The 27,029-nt window shown below is 38.3% G+C and overlaps 1 protein-coding gene and 1 pseudogene across 2 annotated transcripts in view; one reads left to right on the top strand and one right to left on the bottom strand.

Moving 5' to 3' along the window:
- Positions 1–27,029, top strand: part of LOC309629083 (centromere protein U pseudogene) — a 385,624-nt pseudogene that overhangs the window by 58,286 nt on the left and 300,309 nt on the right. The gene's annotated exons all lie outside the window — the stretch shown is intronic.
- Positions 1–27,029, bottom strand: part of EFHB (EF-hand domain family member B) — a 55,047-nt gene that overhangs the window by 16,807 nt on the left and 11,211 nt on the right. The window contains exons 2-8 of the mRNA XM_082392855.1: positions 18,177–18,239; positions 17,575–17,718; positions 16,700–16,880; positions 14,304–14,414; positions 10,614–10,743; positions 4,528–4,611; positions 3,869–3,936 (exon numbers count right to left, since the gene is read on the bottom strand). Coding sequence (XP_082248981.1) covers positions 3,869–3,936; positions 4,528–4,611; positions 10,614–10,743; positions 14,304–14,414; positions 16,700–16,880; positions 17,575–17,718; positions 18,177–18,239 — 781 coding nt within the window. The remainder of the gene's footprint in view (positions 1–3,868; positions 3,937–4,527; positions 4,612–10,613; positions 10,744–14,303; positions 14,415–16,699; positions 16,881–17,574; positions 17,719–18,176; positions 18,240–27,029) is intronic.

Consider the following 27,029-nt stretch of genomic DNA (forward strand, 5'->3'; position numbering starts at 1 on the left):
CTCCAATACTACTACGCAGCATGACAGAAAATCCTTTTGTATAAAAAAAAAAGTACAAAGTAATTGATAAAAATGAATACTTCTGCTTTATGCGACTTCTTTGCTCAATGAAAAAAATCTGAAAAAATGAATTTTATGGGGGAATCATGAGCCCACTCAGCTGTCAAATCCTTTCCTAAGACAGCAAAGTCCTTGACTGACACCCTCTTAGCAGATATTTGTCTACAAGGCTGAGGATCTGAAAGCTGGGGCTGATTCCACGTGGGAGTCACTCTGTGTGCCTCGGGGTTGACTAAATGTCTGGGAAACCTTGTAAAAACTGGACACAAGTTCCCTACTCCTTCCTAATGTGAGTTTCCAGTCTGCCTTCAGTCCGCATACCAAGTCCCCATTTCTGTCCTGCTTCCCCTACACTATTACCAGCACAGAGACCTCCATCCACAGTCCATTAAGTGCGTCCTGACCCACAACCCCGAGCAATAACCCCTCCAATCCACCTGCTACCACCGCCAGACCCGGCCCTTGCTTCCACTTTTCTTTCATGACTTAAAGGAACTTTCCTGAATTATGACACAAAGAAAGTACAAATACACTACCTCTAAACCCCATTCCTTGGATGTTAATGGTGACACAGATCAGACCAGAGTTGACCATGTTGCTTCAGATGTGACGGCTTGGTGGATGTCACCAGAAGAAACCTTCTGCCTCTGTTCTTTTTCCCCTGGCCTATACCCCTCCCTTCCTGCTTTCTTGCGACAGGGTCATGCTGGCAGTTGGCTGTGATATCCTGGGTAGGTTAATTTAAATTGCAACATTGATGGTTGCAACTACAGAGGATCATACTAAGTGAAGTAAGTCAGAAGGAGAAAGACAAAGCCCATATGATATCACTTATATGTGGAATTTAAAATATGACACAAATGAACCTATCTATGAAACAGAATCACAAACATAGAGAACAGACTGGTGGTTGCCAAGGGGGGAAGGGGTTGGGGGAGGGAAGGACTGGGAGTTTGGGGTTAGCAGATGCAAACTATTATATATACAATGGATAAACAACAAAGTCCTACTATATAGCACAGGGCAGTATATTCAACAGCCTATGATAAACCATAAAGGAGAAGAATTTTTTTTAATGTATATGTATATGTAAGTATAACTTTGCTGTACAGCAGTAAGTAACACAACATTGTAAATCAACTATACTTCAATTTTTAAAAATTGAAAAAAGAATAAATTGCAACACTGGTTGCAGTTCAAGGCAACTAATATTCACACCTACTTTGTACAAGGCCCTATATTATTAGGCTCTGTCAAGGGTCTCTTTTAATAAGTACTCGTAGCACTCTAAGTTTATTATAAAATCAGGAGTTAATCCTGCATATTCTGATAAAAGCCTTCTTTCTAAGGGTAGACCCTAAGTATGGGTGAAAAGCCCACAACCAGTGCTGGTTCCAGGAACTGGGCAAGTGCCTCAGAACAAGATCATCTGAAACGGGGTCAGCTACTATCAGACCATCCTAACGTAGGCAAAACCCAAGTAAGGCTCTGCGAGAGAAAATCAAAGTGGTTAGGGGTGATTTTTGACAAATAAGTGTGGCTTCCTTTTCTCTTCCACATTCCTTCCCCTGATGTCAATCCTCTGGGGGGCTGCTCTGTTTAAGGACCTCCCTGCACACCGACTCTTCCAAGAGATGGCTCTTGGTTGAGTTTTTTTTTTATCTTGAGAGGCCTTCCCTCTCCATTAACATCCAAAAATAACCATTTGAATGGTTGTATCTCCAACTCTACCTGGTTTTCCCACCACAACCCTACCAGATATGACTGCCGAGTGGATGCGAGGTACGCTGATGCCGTCTTCTGGCCTGGCCCTGAGAGAATATTTATGAAGCTCATGAAAAATCACTGACAACTACTCAAGAGCCATCTCTAAAGAGCTGAAATCAGGAGTACAAGCTGTGGCCCTAAGAGAGAGAACCATGACCTTGCTACCACACCAGGGACATCAGAAAAGCCACGCCAGCTCCTCAGTTGCACCCTGCCTGCAACCAATTCCCATGATGCACTACTGCCCATGATTCTCCTCCACATCGCCTCTGCCCTGGTGCATTCTGGGAGCCGGATTCTCCTTCACATCGCCTCTGCCCTGGTGCATTCTGGGAGCTGGATTCTCCTTCACATCGCCTCTGCCCTGGTGCATTCTGGGAGCTGGACACAGCCCTTGCACTCTTCCTGGAAGCATCGTAACATAACCAACAATCCCAGGCCTGAGGGATGAGGTGTTCTTTGTGCAGTTGCCTTTCTTTCCCTAAGTAAGGGTAAGGGAGCAATCCAGGCCCAGTAAAGAAACCAATATGTTCTCGGAAGCAGGCAGACCCTGAAGCTTTGCACGGAATAGATGCTGCTAGTTAACCCCAATAGTAGACACAAAAGGCCACTGGGGTTAATCTGTGTCCGTCCATGAGCTCCACGAAAAGTCTAGAGAGGGCTGACAGTCCCCTTTTACAGTTACGCTGTACAGTGCCAAGGCCAATACGGACATATTTTTTAAACAATTAATGTCAGTGTCCTTCTTTTTCATTTTATAGCTCTATCTTATCATTCAACTTTTAAGGATAACGTAGCTCAACTCTTAGGAAATTTGTCAATGTTGCCTAATTGTCAACATGATAAACTATGTGTTAGATTCATTGATTCATGCTATAGATACCGGGGAAAACAATGTACTGTACGCTAGACCCCAAGAATCCAACAGACAGCAAGATGGGGTGCCAACCAGCATGAACCTGCCCTCAAGTAGGCAGCTGGGCATGATTATCTACTTGTATTTCAGACTAACTGATGGGTTTCCTAAATCATCCCTTACCCACTCCTAGAGGTATGAAGAGCCTCTAAGATGGGCAGGCATCCATTAAACATGTAACAGTTGATCTAAAAACAGAACCAAAATATAATCTCCTAATGCGGTGATTCATCGTGCTCTGAAACACCATGTTGCAGAAGCTCAGTAAATATTTATTTGTCAGTGAGTAGACTTTAACACATTTTTAGTAGCAGTTCTTAAAGTTTAGTGTACGTGAGAATATATGAGCATGGGTCCCAGGAACCTGCATATTTAATAAACTCTCTGGGTGATTTTAATGCAGGTAGACTGCAGACTGTATTTTGAAAACCAGTAAAATACAGCCCAATGCTGATAAGTTTTGGCATAGTTTTCCCTTTGGAAGTCTGCTGTTTAGATCCCTTAGCACTAAAGACAAAATCCTGGGAAGTTTCTTCTGCCACTTTATAGGTTGATTAATTGATTGGCTGGTGGGAAGAGTAGTTCTTAAGTATGTGGTTGTAGAGTACAGTGCTTTCTGGAACTTAAATGTCCCTACAGTTCATCTGGGAATGTTGTTAAAATGCAGTTTCTGATTCAGTAGGTCTGGGGTGGAGCCTGAGATTCTGCATTTCTAAGAACCTTGCGGGGGACACCAACACTGCCCATCTGCAACCACATTTTGAGTAACAAGGGCCTAGTACAATATTGGAATTCATTAAAAAGCTGCCTCGCTTCACTTTGGCTTGTTTAATACAGGCCTTATTTATTTTCTAAATAAAATTCTGAGCCTTAAATACACTTAAGGAATTCATTACAAGGGCTTTAAACTGTTCCTATTTCAAATATAATATGAAAATTTTGTTTCTTTCTTGTGCTACAAATTGTTCTCTTTACTGTTAATGTAATTTTTTTTTTTAATGTAATATTTTAAGCCATTAAAATTAGAAGCTTTGAGAGAAGGAGATGGTGAACTTAACTGCATGCTTTGGGGGGTGGGGGGGGATTTTGTTGTTTGTTTTTTAAGAAGAAAGTTTGTATATTTACCATACTCCTCAGGATGGAGACAAGCCCCAAATGTGTGGTCTGGGGGAACATTCATTGTTTCTGCAATGCTATCAAAGAAAACAAATCCTTTAGTGAAAATTCCCACCACATGGCATCCCTGGAATTTAAAATATGTTTGCCATATGTTTTTAATCGCCTATATTTTCTCCTATAATCAAACTATGAGAATCAAACAGAAGTTCTCCAACAGATCTTTTTCCTAATCTCCCACTTGCATTAGCAATGGCTGAATGCTTTCACTGGCTTCCAGTGAAAAAGTCCAGACTGAAAAAGAAAAAAACAGAACATACTCAAAGCAGAATTATGGAAGTACATACATATATATGGGCGGCTGGGGGGGGGAAGGGGAGAGAGAGGAAAATTAATGCAATAAGTTAAATTTCTGAGATCCCAGAAATAAAGCTTTACACAAAATTCTTCCACCCTGTTCTCCAAATGCCGTGTCCATTTTGGAGACTCAATACTTTCCTGGAACCCCAAGCGCTATAGAGGCTAACAAGAGTTCCCTGATTAACACAAAAGGATGATTCTCATTTAATAGATAGAACCTAATAGAACACAAACCAAAATTTACCACAAGAGTAGTTTGTAAATTTGATCCAAAAACATTTTCAATTCTAAGTTAATCATGAACTTACGGATCTAAAATTCTTCCAAGTTTATGTTGAAATTTTTCTTTGAAATCATCAACTCTCTTGGATACAACCTTAGCTCCTCTTTTCCTATAAAATTAGAAAATTGTCAGGTATCTGTATTACCTAAAGTATTCTTGGCTACCAAATATACATATGGTGAGGAATACCATAGTATCATTTGGGTCATCAAAAAATAAATCCAGTTTCAAAAGAAATGATATGCTAATAAGAAAGCTTTATGTGTTCATTCTTCTATCATGTATATTCTATTATAAAGATAAGTTTATAATAGAATATAAAATTTTGATTAAAGAATAAGACAAGCAAACAAAATTTTTTTCAGTAAACAAAAAGTGTTAATATCATTCTTATAAGTGTAACTCCTAAAATTGCTAACGGAAAAGTAAGCATCAAAGAAATAAATAACCAAAGGATATAAACAAATAACTCAAATCTAGTAAGCAAATATATGGAGAAATTATAATACTCTCCAGTAATAAAAGAAATATAAGATAAAAGAACAACAAAGTACCACTTTTAACACAGTATATATATATATATATATATATATATATATATATATATATACACACACACACACACACATAGAGAGAGAGAGAGAGAGAGATGAGAGACAGAGAAAGAGAATATCTAACATTGGCAAAAAGTATGGTAAAACACTTGTAGATTGCGAGTGCAAATTTCTATAATCCTTTTGGAAATAATTTGGTAACATGATTCAAAAAGCATAAAAATGTTCATCCTCTTTTATCCACATCTGAAAACCAATCATAAGGAGATAATCCACATAATTAAGTGTGAAAAGAAGTTACATTTATAAAAATGCTTGTAGCCTCACTGTCTACGATGGGGAAAAAAAAAAGAATCTAAGTGTTCAATCCTGGAGGGTGATTAATTATGTCGTATTAACAAGAACACACTCTGTGTGCATTCAAAATGTTGGTTATTTAGAATACACAGCAATATAAAATTATTTTATGTTAAGCGAAAAACCAGGATATAAAATGGTATTGCACTCTGATTAAAGCTATGCAAAAATCAACACAGGAAGCCACACTAGAAAGGAATAGATTAAAAAGATAATAAAGGTTGAATTAAGGTGACAGGATTACGGGTGATTTCATTTTGCCAGTTTTCTGTAATATAATTTCATTACTTCTATCACTGTGATTAAATGAGTAAGAATTTCTTTTGAGAACTGCAAAATTACAACACCGCTATTTAATAACATTAAAATTAATAAATTCTCTATTGTTTTGTGTTAAGACTAAAAACAATGAACATTAAACCCTTAGATTCCATTTGCTTTTAAAACTATTTCCTGTACTGGAGAAATACGGAGTTGAATAAATTTCTGGAGAAGAGTGACACTCTGTGGAGAAACAAAAGATGAAATATAAAGTAATTCATCTTTTATCTCTTCATTTACTTCCCATTAGTTCAAAAAGGGAGAAAAAGAACAATATGGGTAAAGTCAGAATAAATCAGAGGCAGTTTAAGGGCTGTAATTTGAACAAATAAAGTTGACAATCTAAAACCAGCTCCAGGGACTTCCCTGGTGGCACAGTGGTTAAGAATCCACCTGCCAATACAGGGGACACAGGTTCGAGCCCTGGTCCAGGAAGATCCCACATGCCGCAGAGCAACTAAGCCCATGCTCGACAACTACTGAGCCTGTGCTCTAGAGCTCGAGAGCCACAACTACAGAGCACGGAAGCCCATGCGCCTAGAGCCCGAGCTCCGCAACAAAGAGAAGCCACTTCAGTGAGAAGCCTGCGCACTGCAACAAAGAGTAGCCCCCGCTGGCCGCAGCTAGAGAAAGCCCGCATGCAGCAAGGAAGACCCAACGCGGCCAAAAATAAAAAATAAATAAAATAAAATTTTTTAAAATAAATAAATAAATAAATAAAACCAGCTCCAAGGGGCATGATTAGGAATATGCCTGGATGGTAAAGGTAAGGATTCTAAGTCATGGAGCCTATGCTTCTCAGCCTAAAAGTGCCTGGGTTATGTTTCTGGGATAATCGGGAAGTATTTGTGAGCAGCCAAGTATGTCAGAGTATCAATAACTGTAACATCATTACACACCTCACAGTATTCACTAACCAACTCAGAGTAAAGTCTCTGTGTGCCAATCAATTTTTTCATTCAGACACATACACACACACACACACACACACACACACACACACACCCCATTTCAACATTCTAACTGATTCTTCAGACCAAAGGTCATAAACAGAATATAGATAGAGGTAGTTTTATGGAGCAAATATATTCCTTCATATATCCCTAATAACTCTCAAAAGTTAAGAGTTAACCAAATTTATGTTAAAATAGTGCATATCAAAGCGAGATGTAAACAAAACAGAATAAGACTCACAGACATGGAAGACAAACCTAATGGTTACTAAAGGGGAAGGTGGGGGAGGGATAAATTAGGAGTTTGAGATTAACAGATACACACTACTATATATAAAATAGATAACCAATATATATAACAGGGAATATAGTTCCCTGTGCTATACAGTAGGCCCTGTGCTATACAGTAGTCCCTGTATAGCACAGGGAACTATACTGCATATCTTCTAATAACTTAGAATGGAAAAGAATCTGAAAAAGATTAAATTTATATATATATGAATAAATAAATCACTTTGTTGTACACCTGAAACTAACAAAACATTGTAAATCAACTATTCTTCAATTAAAAAATAAAGACAAAAAAAGAAAATAGGAACAAAAAAAGAGATGTAAACGAATATACTTAACTCCAAATTTATAATACAAATCACACTGAAGAATGAAGTAGTGAGTCCTTTTTGAAATACAACAAATCAAGGGAATAAAGAATCTATCATTTCAGCAATAATTTTCCAACTAAGTTTTGAAATACAGAAAGAATGATCAAATAAAACAGTGTTCCATAAATGATGTTTCCTTGTGGGTAGAGACAAGTTGGTGGGACATGCATCCTGCATATGGCCTGCTTTTATAAATTCAGTGTGTTTTTCTATGACTATCCCAAATCATTGATAAATATGTGCTTGTTAAGGACCCAAAAGCTCTGCTCTTAGGACCTTCTTAAGGACCACCTTGTGAATATGTTTATTTCATATCTTTAAGAAATGGATAGTAGGTTTAATGTTTCTATGCTTTCAGAAGTGGATAAACCATATTTGTCACCTTCTTTTAAGTATCAATTTCTATGTTATATTTAATTATAAATATCTAGTGAAATACTTAAATCATTTCTTCGTGTTTTCCTTTATGTATGTTTTAACAACTTTAATAGTGATAAATTAATGAATATTTGTTTTATAAGCTCTTCTTCTATACCCTAAAGAAAAACTATCTCATACGGGTTTAGTATAATATTGAAAGAATTTCTTCTGTGTTTGTGTTTTCACATTATTGTTTTCAATAATTCAAGTATCAGAAACTCATATAATAAGGGAGTGGGAGAAGAATGGAAATCAAAATTTCAGGCCTGTGATCACAGAATCCAGTGCCTATACCCCTGGTGTAGTGGTTAAAGGCAGCCCCTGGAGACACACTGCCAGGGTTTCGTCCCTACCCCTAGTATTTCTCAGCTGCATGATCTTGGGCAAATGATTTCACTTCTCTGTACTTCAGTTTCTTCATCTGTAAAATAAAAAGGCTAAAACTTATAGTACACCTGAAGTATAGTTGAATTACAGTGTTGTTAGTTTGCTGTATAGCAAAGTGACTCAGTTATGCATATATATACATTCTTTCTCATATTCTTTTCCATGATGGTTTATCACAGGATGTTGAATATAGTTCCCTGTGCTGTACAGTGGGACCCTGTTGTTTATCCATTCTGTATATACCAGTTTGCATCTGCTAATCCTAAACTCCCAATCCTACCCTCTCCCACCCTCTCGCCCCCTTGGCAACCACCAGTCTATTCTCTGTGTCCCTGATTTTGTTTCTGTTTCATAGATAGGTTCAGTGAATAAACTTTTCCATACCCCCCCAAAAAAAAATTATAGTACACCTACCTACCTCACAGAGGTGTTGGTAGGATTAAATTAATCATATATAAAGTACTAAGCATTTGGCCTCTATAACTGGGAGCTGTTATTTATTTCAGCAACCAGACAGGCAAATGAGCGAGGCAGGTGGGTGCCTGTGGGAATGTGCAAACTCTGTGTGCACCCCGGGGGTCTATGGAAACTTGGAGGGCCAGTGTATCCTTTAAAGAGGGCAGAGGGCGTAAAAAATGGTACAAATGAACTTATTTACAAAACAGAAATGACATCACAGATGTAGAAAACAAACTTATGGTTACCAAGGGGGAATGGGGGGGAGGGATAAATTGGAAGATTGGGATTGACTTATACACACTACTGTATATAAAATAGATAAACAACAAGGACCTACTGTAGAGCACAGGGAACTCTACTCAATACACTGTAATGACCTATATGGGAAAAGAATCTAAAAAAGAGTGGATAGATGTACATGTATGACTGATTCACTTTGCTGTACAGAAGAAAGTAATGCAACATTGTATTTGTTTTGTTTTATTTTTTGTTTTTTTTGTTTTTGTTTTTGGCCACACTATGCGTCATGTGGGATCTCAGTTCCCTGACCAGGGATTGAACACGCAACCCCTGCAGTGGAAGCTCGGAGTGGACGGCCAGGGAAGTCCCAACACATTGTAAATCAACTATACTCCAATAAAAATTAATTTTAAAAAAGTTATAAACTAAAAATAAAAAATAAAAAAATAAAGAGGGCAGAGAGCAAAGTAAATCCACTCCCACCATTGATGTATAGAAATGCAGGCCCAGTATATTTGTTTCCTGTGGTTGCTAGACAAATTACTATGAACTTGTGGCTTAAAACAATAGAAATGTATCCTCTCACAGTTCTAGAGACCAGAAGTCTGAGATTAAGGTGATAGCAAGACTGCATTCCCTCCAAAGGCTCTAGGGGAGAATCTGTTCATTGCTTCTTCCAACATCTGGAGGCTGTTGGCTTTTTTTTTTTTTTTTTTTTTGGCCTTCCTTAGCTTGCTGTCACATCATTCCAGCCTCCTCCATCTTCACATCACCTTCTTCTCCTCTGAATGTCTTCTGCTTTTCTGTCTCAAACCTCCCTCTGGCTTTCCCTTATGAGGACACTTGTCATTGGATTTAGGGCCCACCCAGTTCATCCAGAATGATCTCTTCATCTCAAGATCTTTAACTTAATTGCATTTACAAAGACCCTTTTCCCATATAATATAACCTTCATAGGTTTTGGGAATTAGAACATGGACATCTTTGGGGGCCACCATTCAACCCAGTACCTCAGTATTTTCAATCTTCTGATTTTTTAAACATAGTAGGAAATATAGGTTTTTATTTTGTTGGCTTAGATATAAAATATAAGACAGGGAATGAAAAACTAAGGAACCTTATTTTAATTTCTTAGGAAAGTAGTCAAAATGTAGAATGCAGGTGTAAAAAGGTCACAGTTTGTGAGAGTTAAGTCAGATGCTCAGGTGCCCAAATAACTATTAAACAAAGCTGAATGTTAAATGACAGGTCAATTATATGTACCATGATTGTCTTTTTAGAGACTTGAAAGCCCACTATCTTTAAGAAACATAGTAGGGTTGATCCCATAGATTAAAAACATTCACGTATGTCTTCCAATCTGCTGAAAAGACATGAAATAACTTTAGAATCACAAACACACACACACAGGGAATTCCATGGCAGTCCAGTGGTTAGGAGTCTGCACTTCCATTGCAGGGGGCCTAGGTTCTATACCTGCTGGGGGAACTAAGATCCTGCAAGCCACGTGGTCAAAAACAAACAAACAAAAAATCAAACAGAAAAAAACCCAACAACAACAACAAAAAGACAGTATCATGGTTATCTCTGGGGAAACTGGACAGTTTAGAAGACATATCAATGTGTATCTTTTTCTATTACTTTTATGTTTGAACCATGTCACTGCATTACCTCTTCAAAAAATAAACGTAATAAACTTTCAAGTCCATATGCCATATATCTAACACTTGTTCCAAGACACAACATACTTAAACTTACATTTGTAGTTCGTGAAGCCAATGTAAAGTTTTTGCCATGTTTCGTCCATCATTAAAATGTGGTGTTGGGATCCCATACAAGTTAAATCTATGAAAACTTGATGGGTTATACTTTCGGTGCTTTGCTTCTCCTAAGAAAAGAAAAGGGAAGACTTCTGACTTAAGCAACACAACCTTGTGCAAGAAGCGCATGATGTTCTCATTGACAATGAAAATGAGAGTGGGAAAAAGAATGGAACTGTCACAGAGCAGGAAACTGCACACATTTGGCTACAGATGACAGAGGCATTCTCCCATGTGAGCTGGGAGACTGGTGGAACAAGGGTTCCTTGTGTTAATATTTGGAAAGTAAGTAGAAAAATGATGTAGGAGAAAGACATATAACTGATGAAAAATTCAGGCCCCATCAATGTTAAAGAAATCCTGAAGATCAGGGGAGGTACTGCAGGGCTTTGTGACCCCAGTGGTGCTTTAAGCTATGCTAAGATTTGAGAGATTGGTGTTTTATACTTGCTCTCACTGAGATTTGCGTTACAACCTTCATATTTCTTTATAATCACTTATCTCATATTAGAGACATTCAAAGGGTGATAGAGGGCTGAGAACCCAACAGGGAGGTCTTTATTTTTAAGATCTAGTACTGTGCTTTTTTCAAGTCATGATGTAGTATTAGTTTTCTATTTGTAGATAAGAAAGTAAGCCTGAAACTAGAGATCAGCTCAAAGGTTATAAAATGATGGAGAAAAGATATTCAGCCTCACCAGTAACCCAAATAATGTAAGCAAAAACAATAGCGCACAGTCATAATTCGACTCTCAGTTAAGCAAAAATAAAGAAGATTGGCAAAGCTCGCCATTGGGGAGAATGCAGGGAAATGGACATTCTCATACACTGTGCCTGTGAGGGCAAACTGGGGCAGCTATTCAGGTGGAGAGTTTGGCTCTAAGAGTGAAATTTTCAGATGCTCAGAAATCTAGGAATGTATCCTATGGAAACAAATCACATTCACAAAGATATATAAACAATACATTTTTGTAATCCTGAAAAATACAATATTGATAACTGACCTGAAAAGACAACCAAGAAATTTCATATGTGGGGAGTGGGGGGAAGCAAAAGGGGAAAAAAAAGTGTGTACAGTAGGATGCAAAACACAGACATACACTCATATATGAATGAGCAAAGAAAAACATATATGAAAGTATCACCTATGGCAGACTGGGAATTGTGGGAGATTTCCTTTGCATTTCATATATTTCTATACAATCTGCATTTTTTAAAAGAAAATATCTATTACTTTAGTAATAATTTAAATTAAGTGTATTTAAAAGAGGTTGTTATTGTTATTGAATGATGCCCTTGACATACTATTTCAAGTAAAAAATTTTAAATGCATATAGCAGGTTCTCCAAAAGCATGGAGATTATTGTCATATTTAACTGAAGATAGCTCCGTGGATGGGGGTTAGAAAGATGTTCAATATATCAAATGTAGTTATCTCTGGCTAATGGGATTTCAAGGTTACATTTACTTTCTCTTCATTTTTCCATGATATTTACATTCTCTACAATTACATTTTTATAATAAAAAATAGTGCTTTCATTAAAGGGAAAAAGTAAAAAATAAATATTTAAAGGATTGGATTCTATTCCTTTTCAAGAGGCTAGTGAAACTTCTGTAAAAATCAGCAAATGAAAGTAATTTCAGTCATGTGATAGTCCATTAGAGTCTTCTAAATATTAAAAAAAAAAATTGGACTGGGAGTTTTGGACTAGCAGATGCAAACTACTATATATAGAATGGATAAACAACAAGGTCCTATTGTACAGCACAGGGAACTATATTCAATATCCTGTGATAAACCATAATGGAAAAGAATGCACATATGTATAACTGAATCACTTTGCTGTACACCAGAAACTAACACAACATTGTAAATCAACTATACTCCAATATAAATACATAAATAAATAAATTTTAAATATAAATAAATAAATAAATAATTTTTTAAACTACACTCATTTTCCTCCAAATTTTCCTCCAAGTGCTAAATGCATGTAAAGGGCGTCTATATACATATTCATTGAAATCCTTCTTTCTTAAAACAATCAAATGGCATTGGATTAGATTGTGCTATCGATGCTAAACTTTTCCAAAAATGAATAAAATATTTTCACAAGAGAGGAATGGAGGGAAGGAGAAATAAAGAAAAGGAAGACTAAAAGGAGGAAAAGAAGAAAGAGAGGGGAATTCCCTGGTGGCGCAGTGGTTAAGAATCCGCCTGCCAGTGAAGGAGACACGGGTTCCAGCCCTGGTCCGGGAAGATGCCACAGAGCAGCTAAGCCTGTGCGCCACAACTACCGAGCCTGCACTCTAGAGCCCGCGAGCCACAACCACTGAGCCCGCGTGCCACAACTACTGAAGCCCATGTGCCTAGAGCCCGTGCTCCGCAACAAGAGAAGCCACCGCAATGAGAAGCCCACGCACTGCAACGAAGAGTAGCCCCCGCACACCACAACTAAAGGAAGCCCACGCGCAGCAACAAAGACCCAACTCAGCCAAAAATAAATAAAATAAAATAAATAATATTAAAGAAGAAGAAAGGGAGGGACAGAGCCAAGGAAGTGGTGGCAGAGGAGACACGGAGAGAAGCCTTGTCAAGGTTGTGAAAAAGCGCGGGGTGGAAGCAGGCGTGGGAGGATGGAGATGATCTCAGGACCGGGGTGTACCGGGCAGTGTAAGGAACCAGCAGAGACTGGTCATGGGAGAAGGGAATGGCTGACTCCAGCTGGAGAGCAGTGGGCATAGCAGACAAGCCCCAGAAGGAGTATGATGTGAAGGGGCGGTGGAGGAGAAAAGTAAAGAAATAAAGACGGAGAGAGGGGTCATGTGCTGCAGTGAAGGGCTAGTTTTGCTTCTAACTAACGCAGATTAGTTCGTGAATCATGCACAGGCCATCGGCTTTCTCAGGACAGGTATCAGAGTCTAATTGTCAATCCTCTGTTAGATCAAGATTCTACTTAACACCCACTCGTCAACAATTAAGTTGTAGTTTACAGCACTTAAACATCCAATGCCTTTTAGTTATGCTATAGAATAATTCTAGTAATAAGGCTTTTAGTCAAGATCACTTAATAATAATAATAATAATAATAATAATAATAATAATAATGATAATAGTTACTGAGCCCTCACTATGTTCCAGGCACCATGCTTGGCATTTTGCAGGCACTCACTTCATCCTCGCAACATTATTATCCCTATTTAAGAAATTTAAAATAGATGGTGATAAGTAAAATATTCAAGGTCTAAAAGATAATAAATGGACAAGCTAGGCCTTGAACTTGATCTGACTCGAAAATTTCTGCGCTTGACCATTATCTAATATTCTTCATGTAAAGCGAAGCACTTAGAATAATCCTACTATTTGAATAAAAAACAAGATTAGACTACCCAACATTTAATCTTACTTAGCTATTTTTTTCATTTTAATGAAACATATCTTTCTACATTTTACACACAAAATACATAAGTGTATCAGGGTTTATAACCTTATAAGTAATAAGTTATTATTTATTGATCACCTATTATATGCCAGACATTTTAACTTTAAGCACATCATCTCCCTTATTCCTCTTCACAAATCTGAGTCTCATATTCTCAGGCCCATTTTACACTGGAGGAGACTTACCTGCATAATAATCATTGTGAGATACAATATACAGATCATGTCCTGCCTGTCCTTCTTCAAATACTTCTTGATAGGATTTTGGTGGATTCACCACCTCTCTAGCAGATAATTCTGAAGGAAGAATTAATGAAATCAGTTTTAAGGCATTTTTCAGCTCTTTATAGCATATTTAAGTTGACTAGAGCAAATGACAAACTGGTATGCTAACTACATAAGCTACATGGGTAAAAAGCCAACATACATAGAGATTTATCACCAAAGACAGGAATAGCCCAGGCATCACTGTCTTAAGGATCCCACTTGAACAGATTCAATCCCTAGAATTCTGAAGAACTCCATACTGGTTAACCACTTTGGTTGTCCTGAGCTATATGCCAAGCCCAGTTAAATTCCCAATTTTGAGGATCTCAGGATACTTTTTATTTTAGTTTGCTCCAGACTTCCCAAGATGATCTAGGCAAATTTGAATCACAAGTCAGTTTCAGAAACCCTGATGCACTGTAGGGAAGCCTTGATGCAAATTTTGGCAGCTGTAGACAACAGCACACACCCTGAATCTGTTTAGATGTGAATATCTATCTTCAAAGTAGCCCAAAGTGCCAGGGAAATCACTGGAATCAGAAAGAAATTCTTCTTCTTACTGCTCCCAAACCTAGAGCTAGAAGATCTTTGTTGAACAGCTGCTTTCCCAGGACTGGTGGTCCCTGGTTTTAAATACAGCGAATTATTTTGTTTTTATTGTTTCATGTAATGATTTTCAAATATAATTCCATTTACAATTTCACTTTTCTCTTTCAGCCTAACAACATACATTAAGATGTTTTCTTTTGGACTTTCTGCCAAGAAGTGGGGTCTGTAAACAGTTAAGAATATCAGAAGGTAGCCCTACTCAGAATAATCCTGTAAAGCAGTGCTTCTTTTTGACGTGGGAACCATTACACCTATTAATACACATATACACATTTTGGAACATTCTTTCTATTACATATTTAAATGAGGCACACCTAGACAGTACTTTCCATATTAAATGAAGTAATCCTTGATGGCGGTTATGATATAATTACTGTAATTCTGTAATGCCCGGTGTACTTAAATACAATTTTTAATCCTATTTAAAAGAAAAAAAAAGATATTTTATCTGTTCTAAAATACATTTTTCATGTTTCAAATTTTAGCAGGTTTTAACTTTAGATCTGATAAACTAAAGTACAACTGCACATTTTGCATTCCAAAAGAAAGGCATAATTTATCTCCAGAACGGATGTTACTATGTTAAGGAAAATAATCTAATGGACATTTTGGTGAAAAAAAGATAAGTTCCTGGAGCAGAGCCTCAGTAGTTGCAGAAAGACAAAGAAAGAAGCGAATTCCTCTGCAGGATGAAAAAAAGATGGAATTTGAGTTTTCCTGTAATAAGATCCCTGGAAGGAGAGGGTAAGAGACCAGAAAAGACTAAACGTGAGAAGGTGTAAAGGGAAAGCACTCAACAACGTGGCAGGACGCTGGGGCTGCAGAAGAAAAAATGACCTGTGACCAATTCTATTCTAAGTCGTTTGTTGAAAGATTGCTCCACTCCCTCTCAAGATGAGAGGGGAATCTGCTCTGATACTGCCTGTTTGGTTAATAAGCAAGTGTACACATCATGGATCTTCATGAATGAGTGTTGTACACAGCATTTACCTAACTTATCTGTTTTGTGGTCTTTGTATGAAACAGAATTTCATAAAGAGTTAAAGAGTTATGCACAGCCCTAGAGAACAAACTGGTGGTTGCCAAGGGGGAGCGGAGGTGGAGGAGGGATGGATGGGGAGTTTGGGGCTAGCAGATGCAAACTGGTATATATAGAATGGATAAACAATATGGTCCTACTGTATAGCACAGGGAACTATATTTAATATCCTGAGATAAACCATCATGGAGAAGAATACAAAAAAGTATGTATATATGTGTATTACTGAGTCACTTTGCTGTACAGCAGAAATTTACACATTGTACATCAACTATACTTCAATACAAAAAATTTTTTTAAAAGAATTAAGAGTTATGAACACATTAGAGGCTTTGGTGGAAATAAAACACACAAATAGATGTCCAGGGGAAAGAGATAGCAGCCCTCACAGCTGGTCCCAACATCAACTTCCCTGAGTCTCTTTCCTGCCTTTACACCATCTCTACTCTGCTCCCTGAATCTCCTCTCCAAACCCTGAACTCTTACGGCCTTGACATTCATCAACTCTAAGGTTTCTGGGTCTGAGAGTAACTTTCTTGCTATGATTCCCATCTTTCATTCTTGAATCAACATTTACACCAGCACTAAATAAATCCCAACAGGATATTTAATCCCATTTTCTAAGAAGACATTTTATCACTCCTTCCCCACCCTTTATTTTCACTACCTCTGATGACTGCCGTCCCAAATGTCGTATTGAGTATATCCAAGCCTTTAGGTAATCCTGGCGTCTGATCATGAGATTTTCCTAGCGGTGCCTGTTGATTGCTAAAATATACTGATTCCTTCTTATCTTTCATTTTCTGTTGAAAGGTTGTAATAGGCTGTGGGTTGATCAGTACCTTTGCCTAAAGAAATCGTACAAAGCAAAGATGTAACAACCAAAAAAAAGGAAAAAAGTCTGAAACTCAATAGCTGGGGAGAAGACAATATGATTGTGGGAAAACATTTCATGATCGTTGTCTTGGCTCACCTTCAAATGAACCATCAGAATTGGGGCTATGCAGCTTAGACATGTCTAAACATGACTTTTCATTGGGGCTGAAGCATTTATGAGGGCAACTCCCTGGTTACTCGACTCAAAGGTTCCAGAAAAGTAGGAATGACAAGCGCAAGAGCCACGTGCTTCCCACCAGCTCCCTCCAGGTATAAGATCAGGTCTTCTGACCCTTGACTGTCCATTCAATCAGTAGCAGGTAACACCGGGACCCTGCGTGCACACAATGCATGTACAAGTGCTCTTAGCATCTCCAGCAATATCACCCAGCCTTTGTCCTCACCATGCTTTAACAAACCTTGACAGCACTTCTCTTTACTGTGAGAAAATTAAGTGCAGCTTGGCTTTTATTACCTGAGGGGAGAATATTAGTCTGTGGCTTAAACCATCGACTTTTCTACACTCACCCTCTTGGCTGCTGCTGCTTGGATTTTTTTCACTGCCCAAGATTAAGAGTGGGAAGGAGATATTTCACTAATACCTCATTTGTGCATTTTCACCTTGGTAAGTGAATAATGCACAGGGAAAAATAGAAAAGAAGTTACCGCTGTTGAAATTTTAGATCTTATTCCATGTGTCAAAGAAGGTGCAATTTGGGGATCATTTGCTCTGCCGTAAAATACTCTTTCGGCTCCAGCAGGTGGATATCTGAAGTTGAAAAATTTTTTTGCCTCAGGTGGGGTCGTTAGCTACCAACAGGGAGAGAAGAAAATAGAATTATTAAGTACAGTCGATTAGATATTAGCAAGACTGATCTATACCAATCAATGAACACCCTTCATTACATGAGTTTAATCAGTACCTGGGGATCTACAGCTCCAAAAAATGAAACATCCTGAAATTTTTTTAATGGAAATAAACAACATATTTTAAAAGTTATATTTAGAAAACAACCAAGAAGTATCCAGGTTAGGAAGCATACCATAAATGACTATTTCCCATCGAAATAAATGGAATCTCCAGTAGTTTTTGTAGAGCTGGAAATTGTAAGCCTGGAATTTTCACTTCCTTGGACAAACTCAATAGAAGGCCCCAAAATACAGTAAAAATAATCCAAATTGACCACATTAAATTTATGCAACTCTCAGAAGGAATGTTGAGCGTTGTTTATCTTACGTTCACACAAATGCATTTTGAAAACACTCACCCTGGGAAGTTTTTCAGTCAAGCAGTTTGCAGCTCTGTATCCAATCGGAAGAACTTTCCCTGCCTAAAGAGAAAAAAAGCAATAATTGGTCATTGTCAGGTCCAGGGGGAGTGTTTTGAAGAATGGAATGTATTTCAAATTTGGCCTATGTATCTAATGCTAAAAAGTTACTTTCAACTACTTAACACAATTAAGAAAAGTAGTAAGAACAATTAGCAAATCTAAGACAATCCTGATGTATAATATAAACATTAGATGCTACATATATTCAAGCATACCTTTTTTTTTACAGTGCAGCATTGTTAGTGATCCATCAATTATAGGACCTCTGCAACATGCTGAGGGATTCAACTTTCACAAATAATCCTGTCATAGTTCACAGGTTAATTATCGGCTGTCTTATTGTCATCAGTACAATGAGAGTGTGGCTGAATTCAAGCTAAACTCAAAGTATTAAGTATTTCTGAGTGAGTGTGGGTGTGTTTGCATTGTGGGTGTACTTCCACCAACACCCTAACTTTTGATATATGCGAACATGTCACCCCTGGCCAAGCTCCTTCAGTGAATGGCCCAAACCTCACTTGGTTTTGTTCACTTAATTCTAATTTGGGTCTTATCTGCCCTTCCCTTGCCCAAGCAAAGATTATAACAGTTCGTTCCCAGCAATGCACCTCTTATCTATTTCCCCTTTATCATTTCAAGGCAGCTGATAGTTATTTCTGCAAAGCATAAGTTTCTCTTTAAAAAACAGAGAGAAAGAAACTTCCCATAGAGAATGTTCTAGGTCTCTGGAGGAGGATGGGAGGAAATCAGTGAAAAGCAGAGAGGCTGAGAGCTGGGTGAATGGATGAATGTGTAGGTGTTGGCAGGGGGATGGATCAATTAGATAAATGAGGGATGACTGGATGACAATAAAGACAGATGGATATAGATGGGTAGGTGAAAGTTTTTTATTATGTTAAATGTTAACTGCGGAATTCCTCTTAGAGGGAGAACCATCAAGGATTAAGAGAGTAGGGACTTCCCTGGTGGCTCAGTGATTAAGAATCCACCCGCCAATGCAGGGGACACGGGTTAGAGCCCTGGTCCAGGAAGATCCCACATGCCACAGAGCAACAAAGCCTGTGCACCACAACTATTGAGCCCACGTGCCACAATACTGAGCCTGTGTGCCACAACTACTGAAGCCTGTGCACCTAGAGCCTGTGCTCCGCAACAAGAGAAGCCACCGCAATGAGAAGCCTGTGCACCTCTACGAAGAGTAGCCCCTGCTCTCCGCAACCAGAGAAAGCCCGCACGCAGCAACAAAGACCCAACGCAGCCAAAAATTAATTGATTGATTGATTTAAAAAAAAGAGATTAAGAGAGTATCTTGATGACATCTCTGTGTATAAAAGAGGAAGCCTGTAGACATGGTCAGACAGAGAAGTTAATTGCTTTGCTAAAAAATGGGAGAAAATATGAACTCTTGATGGGATAGACTAAAGAAGGATTAAGAGAGATGAGAGAAAGACTGAGAAAGAGGTGGGAGGAGGGAATGATCTAGCAACAAGGTCAGACACCAGGGGGCCCAAGATGCGAAACTGGCCAGTCACAAGCAGCCCAACCTTAATGCCAAATCTTGAGTAAATTCTACTTACACAACTACACAATGGGAGAAGAACCTTGGGTTAAAAAGGAAAGGGGCTGTGCTCTAACTTGAGCTGAAGCAGGGTGGGGAAAAGAGAGGAGGGATGCAAGTGATTTTTTAAAATTTCTTTTTGTTTGTTTTTTATTTTATTTATTTGTTTGGTTTTTTTTTTTTTTTTGAGATACAAGTGATTTTTAATTCAGCTGGAAATTGTAAGAAATCTCAGAGATATCAGGGAACATAAAGTCTCTCTTGCTATACATGTTATAGAAGCTCCAGCCATTCTTTTAAATATTTAATGTAAAGATTAACTCATAAGGAATGGAGAAGATGTGGTACATATATACAATGGAATATTACTCAGCCATTAAAAGGAATGAAATAATGCCATTTGCAGCGACATGGGTGGACCTAGAGATTGTCATACTGAGTGAAGTAAGTCAGACAGAGAAAGAGAAAGAGAAAGGAATCTAAAAAGAAATGATACAAATGAACTTATTTACAAAACAGAAACAGACTCGCAGACTTAAAGAACAAACTTATGGTTACCAGGGGGAAGGGTTGGGGGAAGGGATAGTTAGGGAGTTTGGGATTAACATGTACACAGTGCTATATTTAAAATGTATAACCAACAAGGACCTACTGTATAACACAGGGAACTATTGTTCAATATTATGTAACAACCTAAATGGGAAAAGAATTTGAAAAAGAATAGATACATGCATATACATAACTGAATCAGTTTGCTCTACACCTGAAACGATATATCACAACATTGTTAATCAACTATACTCCAATATAAAATAAAAAGTTAAAAAGAAAAAAGACTAACTCCTAAGGCTGGGGATACCCAGGGCAGCTACTCGCCAGATGCTACATGATGAGAGAGATGGAAGGAAGGATGGATTGATTGACAGATCAATCAGTCCATGGCCTGAGAGATGACTTTACTTGTCCGTCATCTGCTGACCTTCCAAGTGTTTGACAGTGGATATTCCAGGTTTCTATCACTGTAAACATTCTGTTGGACAGAAATGCCCTCGGTATTCCTCATCGAGTTGCCTACTTGAAAATCAGTAGATTCCAAATCAGTAGCTGTAATCAGGTTTGGATGTTCTCAGGCCATTTGACTGGGGACACAAAGATGGAAGCCATTATGTCTGATTTCTATCTACAGTGTCATATTATGTGTGACAAGTCTCGCTCCAGCCATGGATCTCTTTTTATCTCTTTTTATTTCAGTTGTTTTCAAGGATGCCTGTTCATCAATTTGAGGTGTGAAGGATAGCAGAACTTGCCACCTCCAAATATGCCTCTTTGGCATAAGGATTGTTTTGAACCAATTATTCTAAGAAACAGCAGAAGCTCTGAAAACAGAGTAGAAGTTACCCTTTTGTAAGGGACATGTACATTTTACAAAGGAAATCGCTTGTAAAGGTGTTTCCCTCTCTGTACTAGGAAGAGAAGGTTGACTCTAAATGTCCAGGAACTCTTATCAATGGAGAAGGCACCGATTTAATGTGCATAATAAACCTTACCTTTGTTTACCATGCTTTCCCTGGTAACCTCCCATAGCTGGCCTTCTTTTTGCCCCAACATCTTTTTTTTTTTTTTCTCATAGTCAGATGTTTTCTTCTTTTGTTGAAGTATAGTTGATTTACAATGTTGTGTTAGTTTCTGCTGTACAGCAAAGTGATTCAGTTATTTTTTTGATATTCTTTTCCATTATGGTTAATATAGTTCTCTGTCAACATCCTTTTTTTTTTTTTAAGATTTTTTTTTTGATATGGGCCATTTTTAAAGTCTTTATTGAATTAGTTACAATACTGCTTCTGTTTTATGTTTTTGGTTTTTCGGCCACGAGGCATGTGGGATCTTAGCTCCTCGATCTGGGATCGAACCTGCACCCCCCTGTATTGGAAGGTGAAGTCTTAACTACTGGACCGCCAGGGAAGTCCCCCAACATCCTTTTTTGTCTGTAGCTAAAGATGGTATTTAAGGTGGTGACTTGGGCCATCTTGGGACTTACTCAGTTTTCCTGGGTATCTCCCATGTATACATGAGGTATACATGTTAATAAATGTGTTTGCTTTTCTCTTGTTAATCTGTCTTTTGTCACAGGAAGTCTCAGCCAAGAACTCAGAAAGGTAGAGGGAAAATTATTTTCCCTCCCATATTATTTCTCCATCAAGCTCCACAACATGAATATACTCTATTCTTCATAGCCTACACTTTGAATCTGGCTATCCCAAACATACTTCCCAAGTTTGGTGAAAATCTGTTGTGGAATTTTTCATGTGGTCCAGTAAGAGACAAACGGAATGAACTTTTGTTTTATTTATATAGGTATAAACACACTAAATACGCAACAACAGGCAAATGGTTAAATAAAATATGGTACCTTCAAAAGATATGCTATCGTGGAATCATTTAAAATGATGTATATACATCATTTTAATGGTATAGGAAGATGTTCATGAATTTAAAACAAAGACGTAAATTTGCATCGTACAAATTCAAAGAATCACATCTCTATCTGCAATATGCACAGAACACCATAGACAAAAAGTTGTTAGTTGTGATCGCCATTTCTGAGTGGTGAGATTACATGTGCTTTTATTTTCTTCTTTGTACTTTTTTCTCAATATTTTACTGCGTACTGCTTTATTAAGCAAAAGAAAGCAATGAAGGCTTTCAAAAAATCTATAAACAATATCAAATAGAAGGGAAACAGCTGCAAGAGCACTAGAAATAAGAATGAGAATCAAGTATATGCAGAGCCAGGACAGAACTTAAGAGCAGCTTTAACGGTCACCTTAAGTTCTACTTCCTCAGCTCTAAAGGGGGGACCTCTGCTGATCCTAGGGACCCCTTAACCCGAGAAAGGGAACAATGATCTTCTCTGAGTCTTCTTCCTTTTGCCTCAAGGGCATTTGTTTTAATGTCTCGGAAATGTCTTTGAGTTCATCCTCCAATCCTCTACTGAATTTTTATTCAGACTCTCTAAATAACTTATATTTAAGTTCTAAAATGTCATTTCTTCTTCTCTGGCTGTTCTTTTTTTTTTTTTTTTTTTTTTTTATTGGAGTATAGTTGCTTTACAGTGTTGTGTTAGCTTCTGGCTGTTCTTTTAAAAGTTCCAATCTTGTCTTACTAATGCAACATCTTTTATCTCTCAAGTAACTTTCCTGTGTGCTTACATTTCCACTGTTCTCTCTGGGTTTTCTGTTAGCTTGTTTCAGCCCCTCCCTTCAAGCTGGTGTTTGATCATCACAAAGTTTAAGACTCCACAGAGATGATTATGGAGCTCTGTGTGTTACAGGGCTTGCTGACTCTCAGGCTTTCCTATAATATGATCAGTTAATGAGGCAGTCTTTATTTTGGTAAAGTCCCCAGTATAAATTTTTTTTTTCCTCTAGGCTATTCAGAATTTCCAGAGACTAATAATAATGGTAATAATAACTGACGATAATAAAGCACATCACATAGTCTGGATACCATTCTAAGGGCTTCCTATGTATTATTTCATTTAATACTCATAATGGTTTCCACAAGGTAGGTACTATTATCATCTCCCTCGTAAGCAAACTGAGGCACAGAGAGGTTGAGTAACAGGGTTACACTGCTCCTATATTGGCAGATATCTGAGCCCAAGCAGGCTGGCTTCTGAGTCTATACTCTTATCGGTCATGCCCTTCTGTCTCTCTAATCACTGCCTCCTGGTGAGAGGGTGGGCTTTACCCCCGGCTGCTGGCCCTTGAAGGACCCACTGGGAGAGGAAGCTAGGGAAACTGCAGTACAGAAACTATACTTTTACTTACTAACGTCCCATTTTCAGCCTGGAGCTGCCCTCCTGCCTTATCTTTGGCTTGGAGTCTTTTGACTCCAAAAACAATTTTGGGAAAATAAACCCACAGTTTTGGTAGAACGGCGTGGGAGCTGGTGGAGAGAGGTAGGAATCATGGTAGCATAGAATGGAGGAGGGGAACTGGAAACCCAGCTACACTGAATTTGGACCTTCAACCAATCCTTCAGTTTTCAGATCCAAGTTTTACTACATCTTCTTCCATGGGCTGAGCTTCTCAGGGATTATTCCAGGCAAATGGGATCATTTCTGGTGGAAATTACCACCTGCTTTCCCTCATATTTCATTTCCCCCTGCAAAATCAGTGGCCATGTCTCCATCTTCCTATTTTCTAAAATTTATTGAAATTTTTAAACGATTGTGTCCTTTTTTATTTTCTTTTTCCTCATGGTTTATTATCTTAAGAAAAAAAAAACAATTGCAGGCCACAAAAGTCAGGAAATTAGCATGGATATAATTCTAGTATCTAATATAAGGACCAGATTCAGATATCACCAGTTGCCCCAGTATAGTCCTTTCTAGAAAAAGGAGTAAATCCAAGGTCACAGCGTGAGTGCTCGGCTCCCCTGAAAACCAGACAACCTCCATTAGCCATACAAGAGATTTATGAAGGGAAACACCTGTGAAAGATGAAGGGGGAGGAGGAGGGTAGGCAGGGAGAGCTTTCAGACCATGTCACCTGTGAAAGGAGAGCAGGAAGGAAGTATTAAGAAGAGCTTCAGGGCTTCCCTGGTGGCGCAGTGGTTGAGAGTCTGCCTGCCAATGCAGGGGACACGGGTTCGAGCCCTGGTCTGGGAGGATCCCACATGCCGCGGAGCAACTAGGCCCGTGAGCCACAACTACTGAGCCTGCGCATCTGGAGCTTGTGCTCTGCAACAAGAGAGGCCGTGATAGTGAGAGGCCGGCGCACTGCGATGAAGAGTGGTCCCCACTTGCCATAACTGGAGAGAGCCCTCGCACAGAAACGAAGACCCAACACAGCCATAAATAAATAAATAAATAAATAAATAAATAAATGGATTATCACGTTAAAAATAAAAATAAAAAAATAAAATTGATTACTAAAAAAAAAAAAAAAAAAAAAAAGAAGAGCTTCAGGCCACAGCACAGTTCTGAGAACACTTTGGCCAGGCCAGTGTGTGGTCTCTGAGACTACGTTTCCCATTAAAGGAATCTGTGTTGGCCGAACAAGTTCAGTTCAAGAGTCCCTGCCTTGCTCTGTCCTGGGGAGTGAGGCCTGGTGAAGGAATGCTGCAGGGGATCTATGGGGCAGCAGGTGAAGGCTGTCAACCGGCTACACTCTCCCCACCCCCCGACCCCGGCCCAGACCCGCACCCAGCAGGTCCTCTTGAGGGGAGTCAGGATCCAAGTGCCTCGGTAACCAGCACACATGCATAGCATTTACTTGTCATGTCTGTTCTGTCTTCTTTGGTCAGGAACAGTTCCTAATGTTCTCTTATCTTTCATGACCTTGACATTTTTTGAGTATAGGTCAGTTATTTTGTTAAATGTTCCTCAGTTTGGGTTTGACTAGTGTTCTCTTATGATGAAAGTTATACATTTTTGTCAGGGCTATCAGAGGAACAATGCTGTGTTTTTCTATCAGGAAGCACACGCTGTCAATTTGTCCTATTACTGATAGTGTTAACTTTGATCACTAAAGGAAGGTAAAGCCAGCTAGGTTTCTCCACTGTAAAGTTTGTAATCAGTAATTATTCTATGTAATGGATAAACAACAAGGTCCGATGTAAAACACAGGGAACTATGTTCAATATCCTGTGATAAACATAATGGATAAGAATATAAAAAAGATTTATATATACGTGTAACTGAATCACATTGCTGTAAGGCAGAAATTAACACAACATTGTAAATCAACTATGTATCAATTTAAAAAATTATTCTGTGTAAATATCCAGTTCCTCACTAAACTTTTACCTACTGTTTTAAGAGTCATCCATTGATGACTCTTACCTAAATCATTACTACTATGATGGTTGCCAAATGGTGACTTTCTAATTCCATCATTCCATCTACACTATACTGCAAGGAAATTTTTTTTTCTTGCTATTTTTTCAAACACTCATGTATTTATATCAGTATGGGCTCATGGATTTCTGTTTTATTCAATGGTAATTTCTTAATTGAAGTATAGTTCATTTACAATATTGTGTTAGTCTCCAGTTTACAGCAAAATGATTTGGTTATTTTTTTTCAATTTTTTTCCATAGGTTATTACAAGATATTGAATATAGTTCCCTGTGCTATACAGTAGGTCCTTGTTGTTCATCTATTTTATATACGGCAGTGTGTATCTGTTAATCCCAAACTCCTAGTTTATCTCTCCCTCCCTTCCCCTTTTATTCAATGTTAATTTTATTCAGTGCTCAAAGTATAACAGTTTGGGCCACTGGGAGCTCCTTCAAGCTTGTTTCTGCACCCCTTTGACATATCTGCATTATTCTTTGAGCATTTTCTTACTTTTTCATTCTCAAAGGTGTTCCAAGTTCATAGCGTACTACACCAGCCCTAGAGTCAGCCATTCCCCCGAAGAGTCCTGATTCCTTTTAGTAGAGAATGATATTTAGAAATCAAGATCCCGGTTCTGGTGTGTTCATTGCTACTAAGTAAACATTGTTTCTAGATCCTCTTAGAGGATGGAGCTAGGAAATGTGTGGTGTATACACACCCCACACACTTACATCTATATCAATTCTATGATACTCTGTTTAGTTAAATGTATCTAGCTTAGATATTGACATGGATATAGACATAGATATATAGATATAGATATAGATATAGACATAGACATAGACATAGATATACCATGAGTTTCCACCAATACCTCCAATTACAATCCAACACAACAGGATTCCTTCTATCCTTCTCCTTTTCGTATTAGTAAGTTTTTTCTCTACCAGTTAGAAACCTAGCTCCTACTGTCCTCAGTCTTTACTTATCTGCTCAGGCCCTCTGTCTGTAATCAAACTCCCAACTGCACTGACCACCTCCTCACTCAGGCACCTCCTTCCTCAGTTCCCAGCCACAGCAGTGCCATCTCCCTTGGCCACCTCGTCAGTTGGTCCCCAATATTACAGGTTTCAGTGGCCAAGTATGATTCAAGTCAACTCAGGAAGGTTGATACAAGACCATTTTCAGCTGCTGAAGACCCACTGACCCATAATCATCCACTCTCCAAACTCAGTGTGGGCTGGCATAATGGTCCCAATCTCTCCCTTGGTCAAGATCACGCTGTTTTACTCATAGATATTCCTAACTCGGAATATCTCAGCAAAAAAGTTAGGAATGATGGCATCAATCTTTCTGCCCAGAAGGCCCTGAACCCATTAGGCAAATA

Source organism: Balaenoptera borealis (assembly GCF_965194805.1).
Source record: "Balaenoptera borealis genome assembly, chromosome: 5".
Lineage (NCBI taxonomy): Eukaryota > Metazoa > Chordata > Mammalia > Artiodactyla > Balaenopteridae > Balaenoptera > Balaenoptera borealis.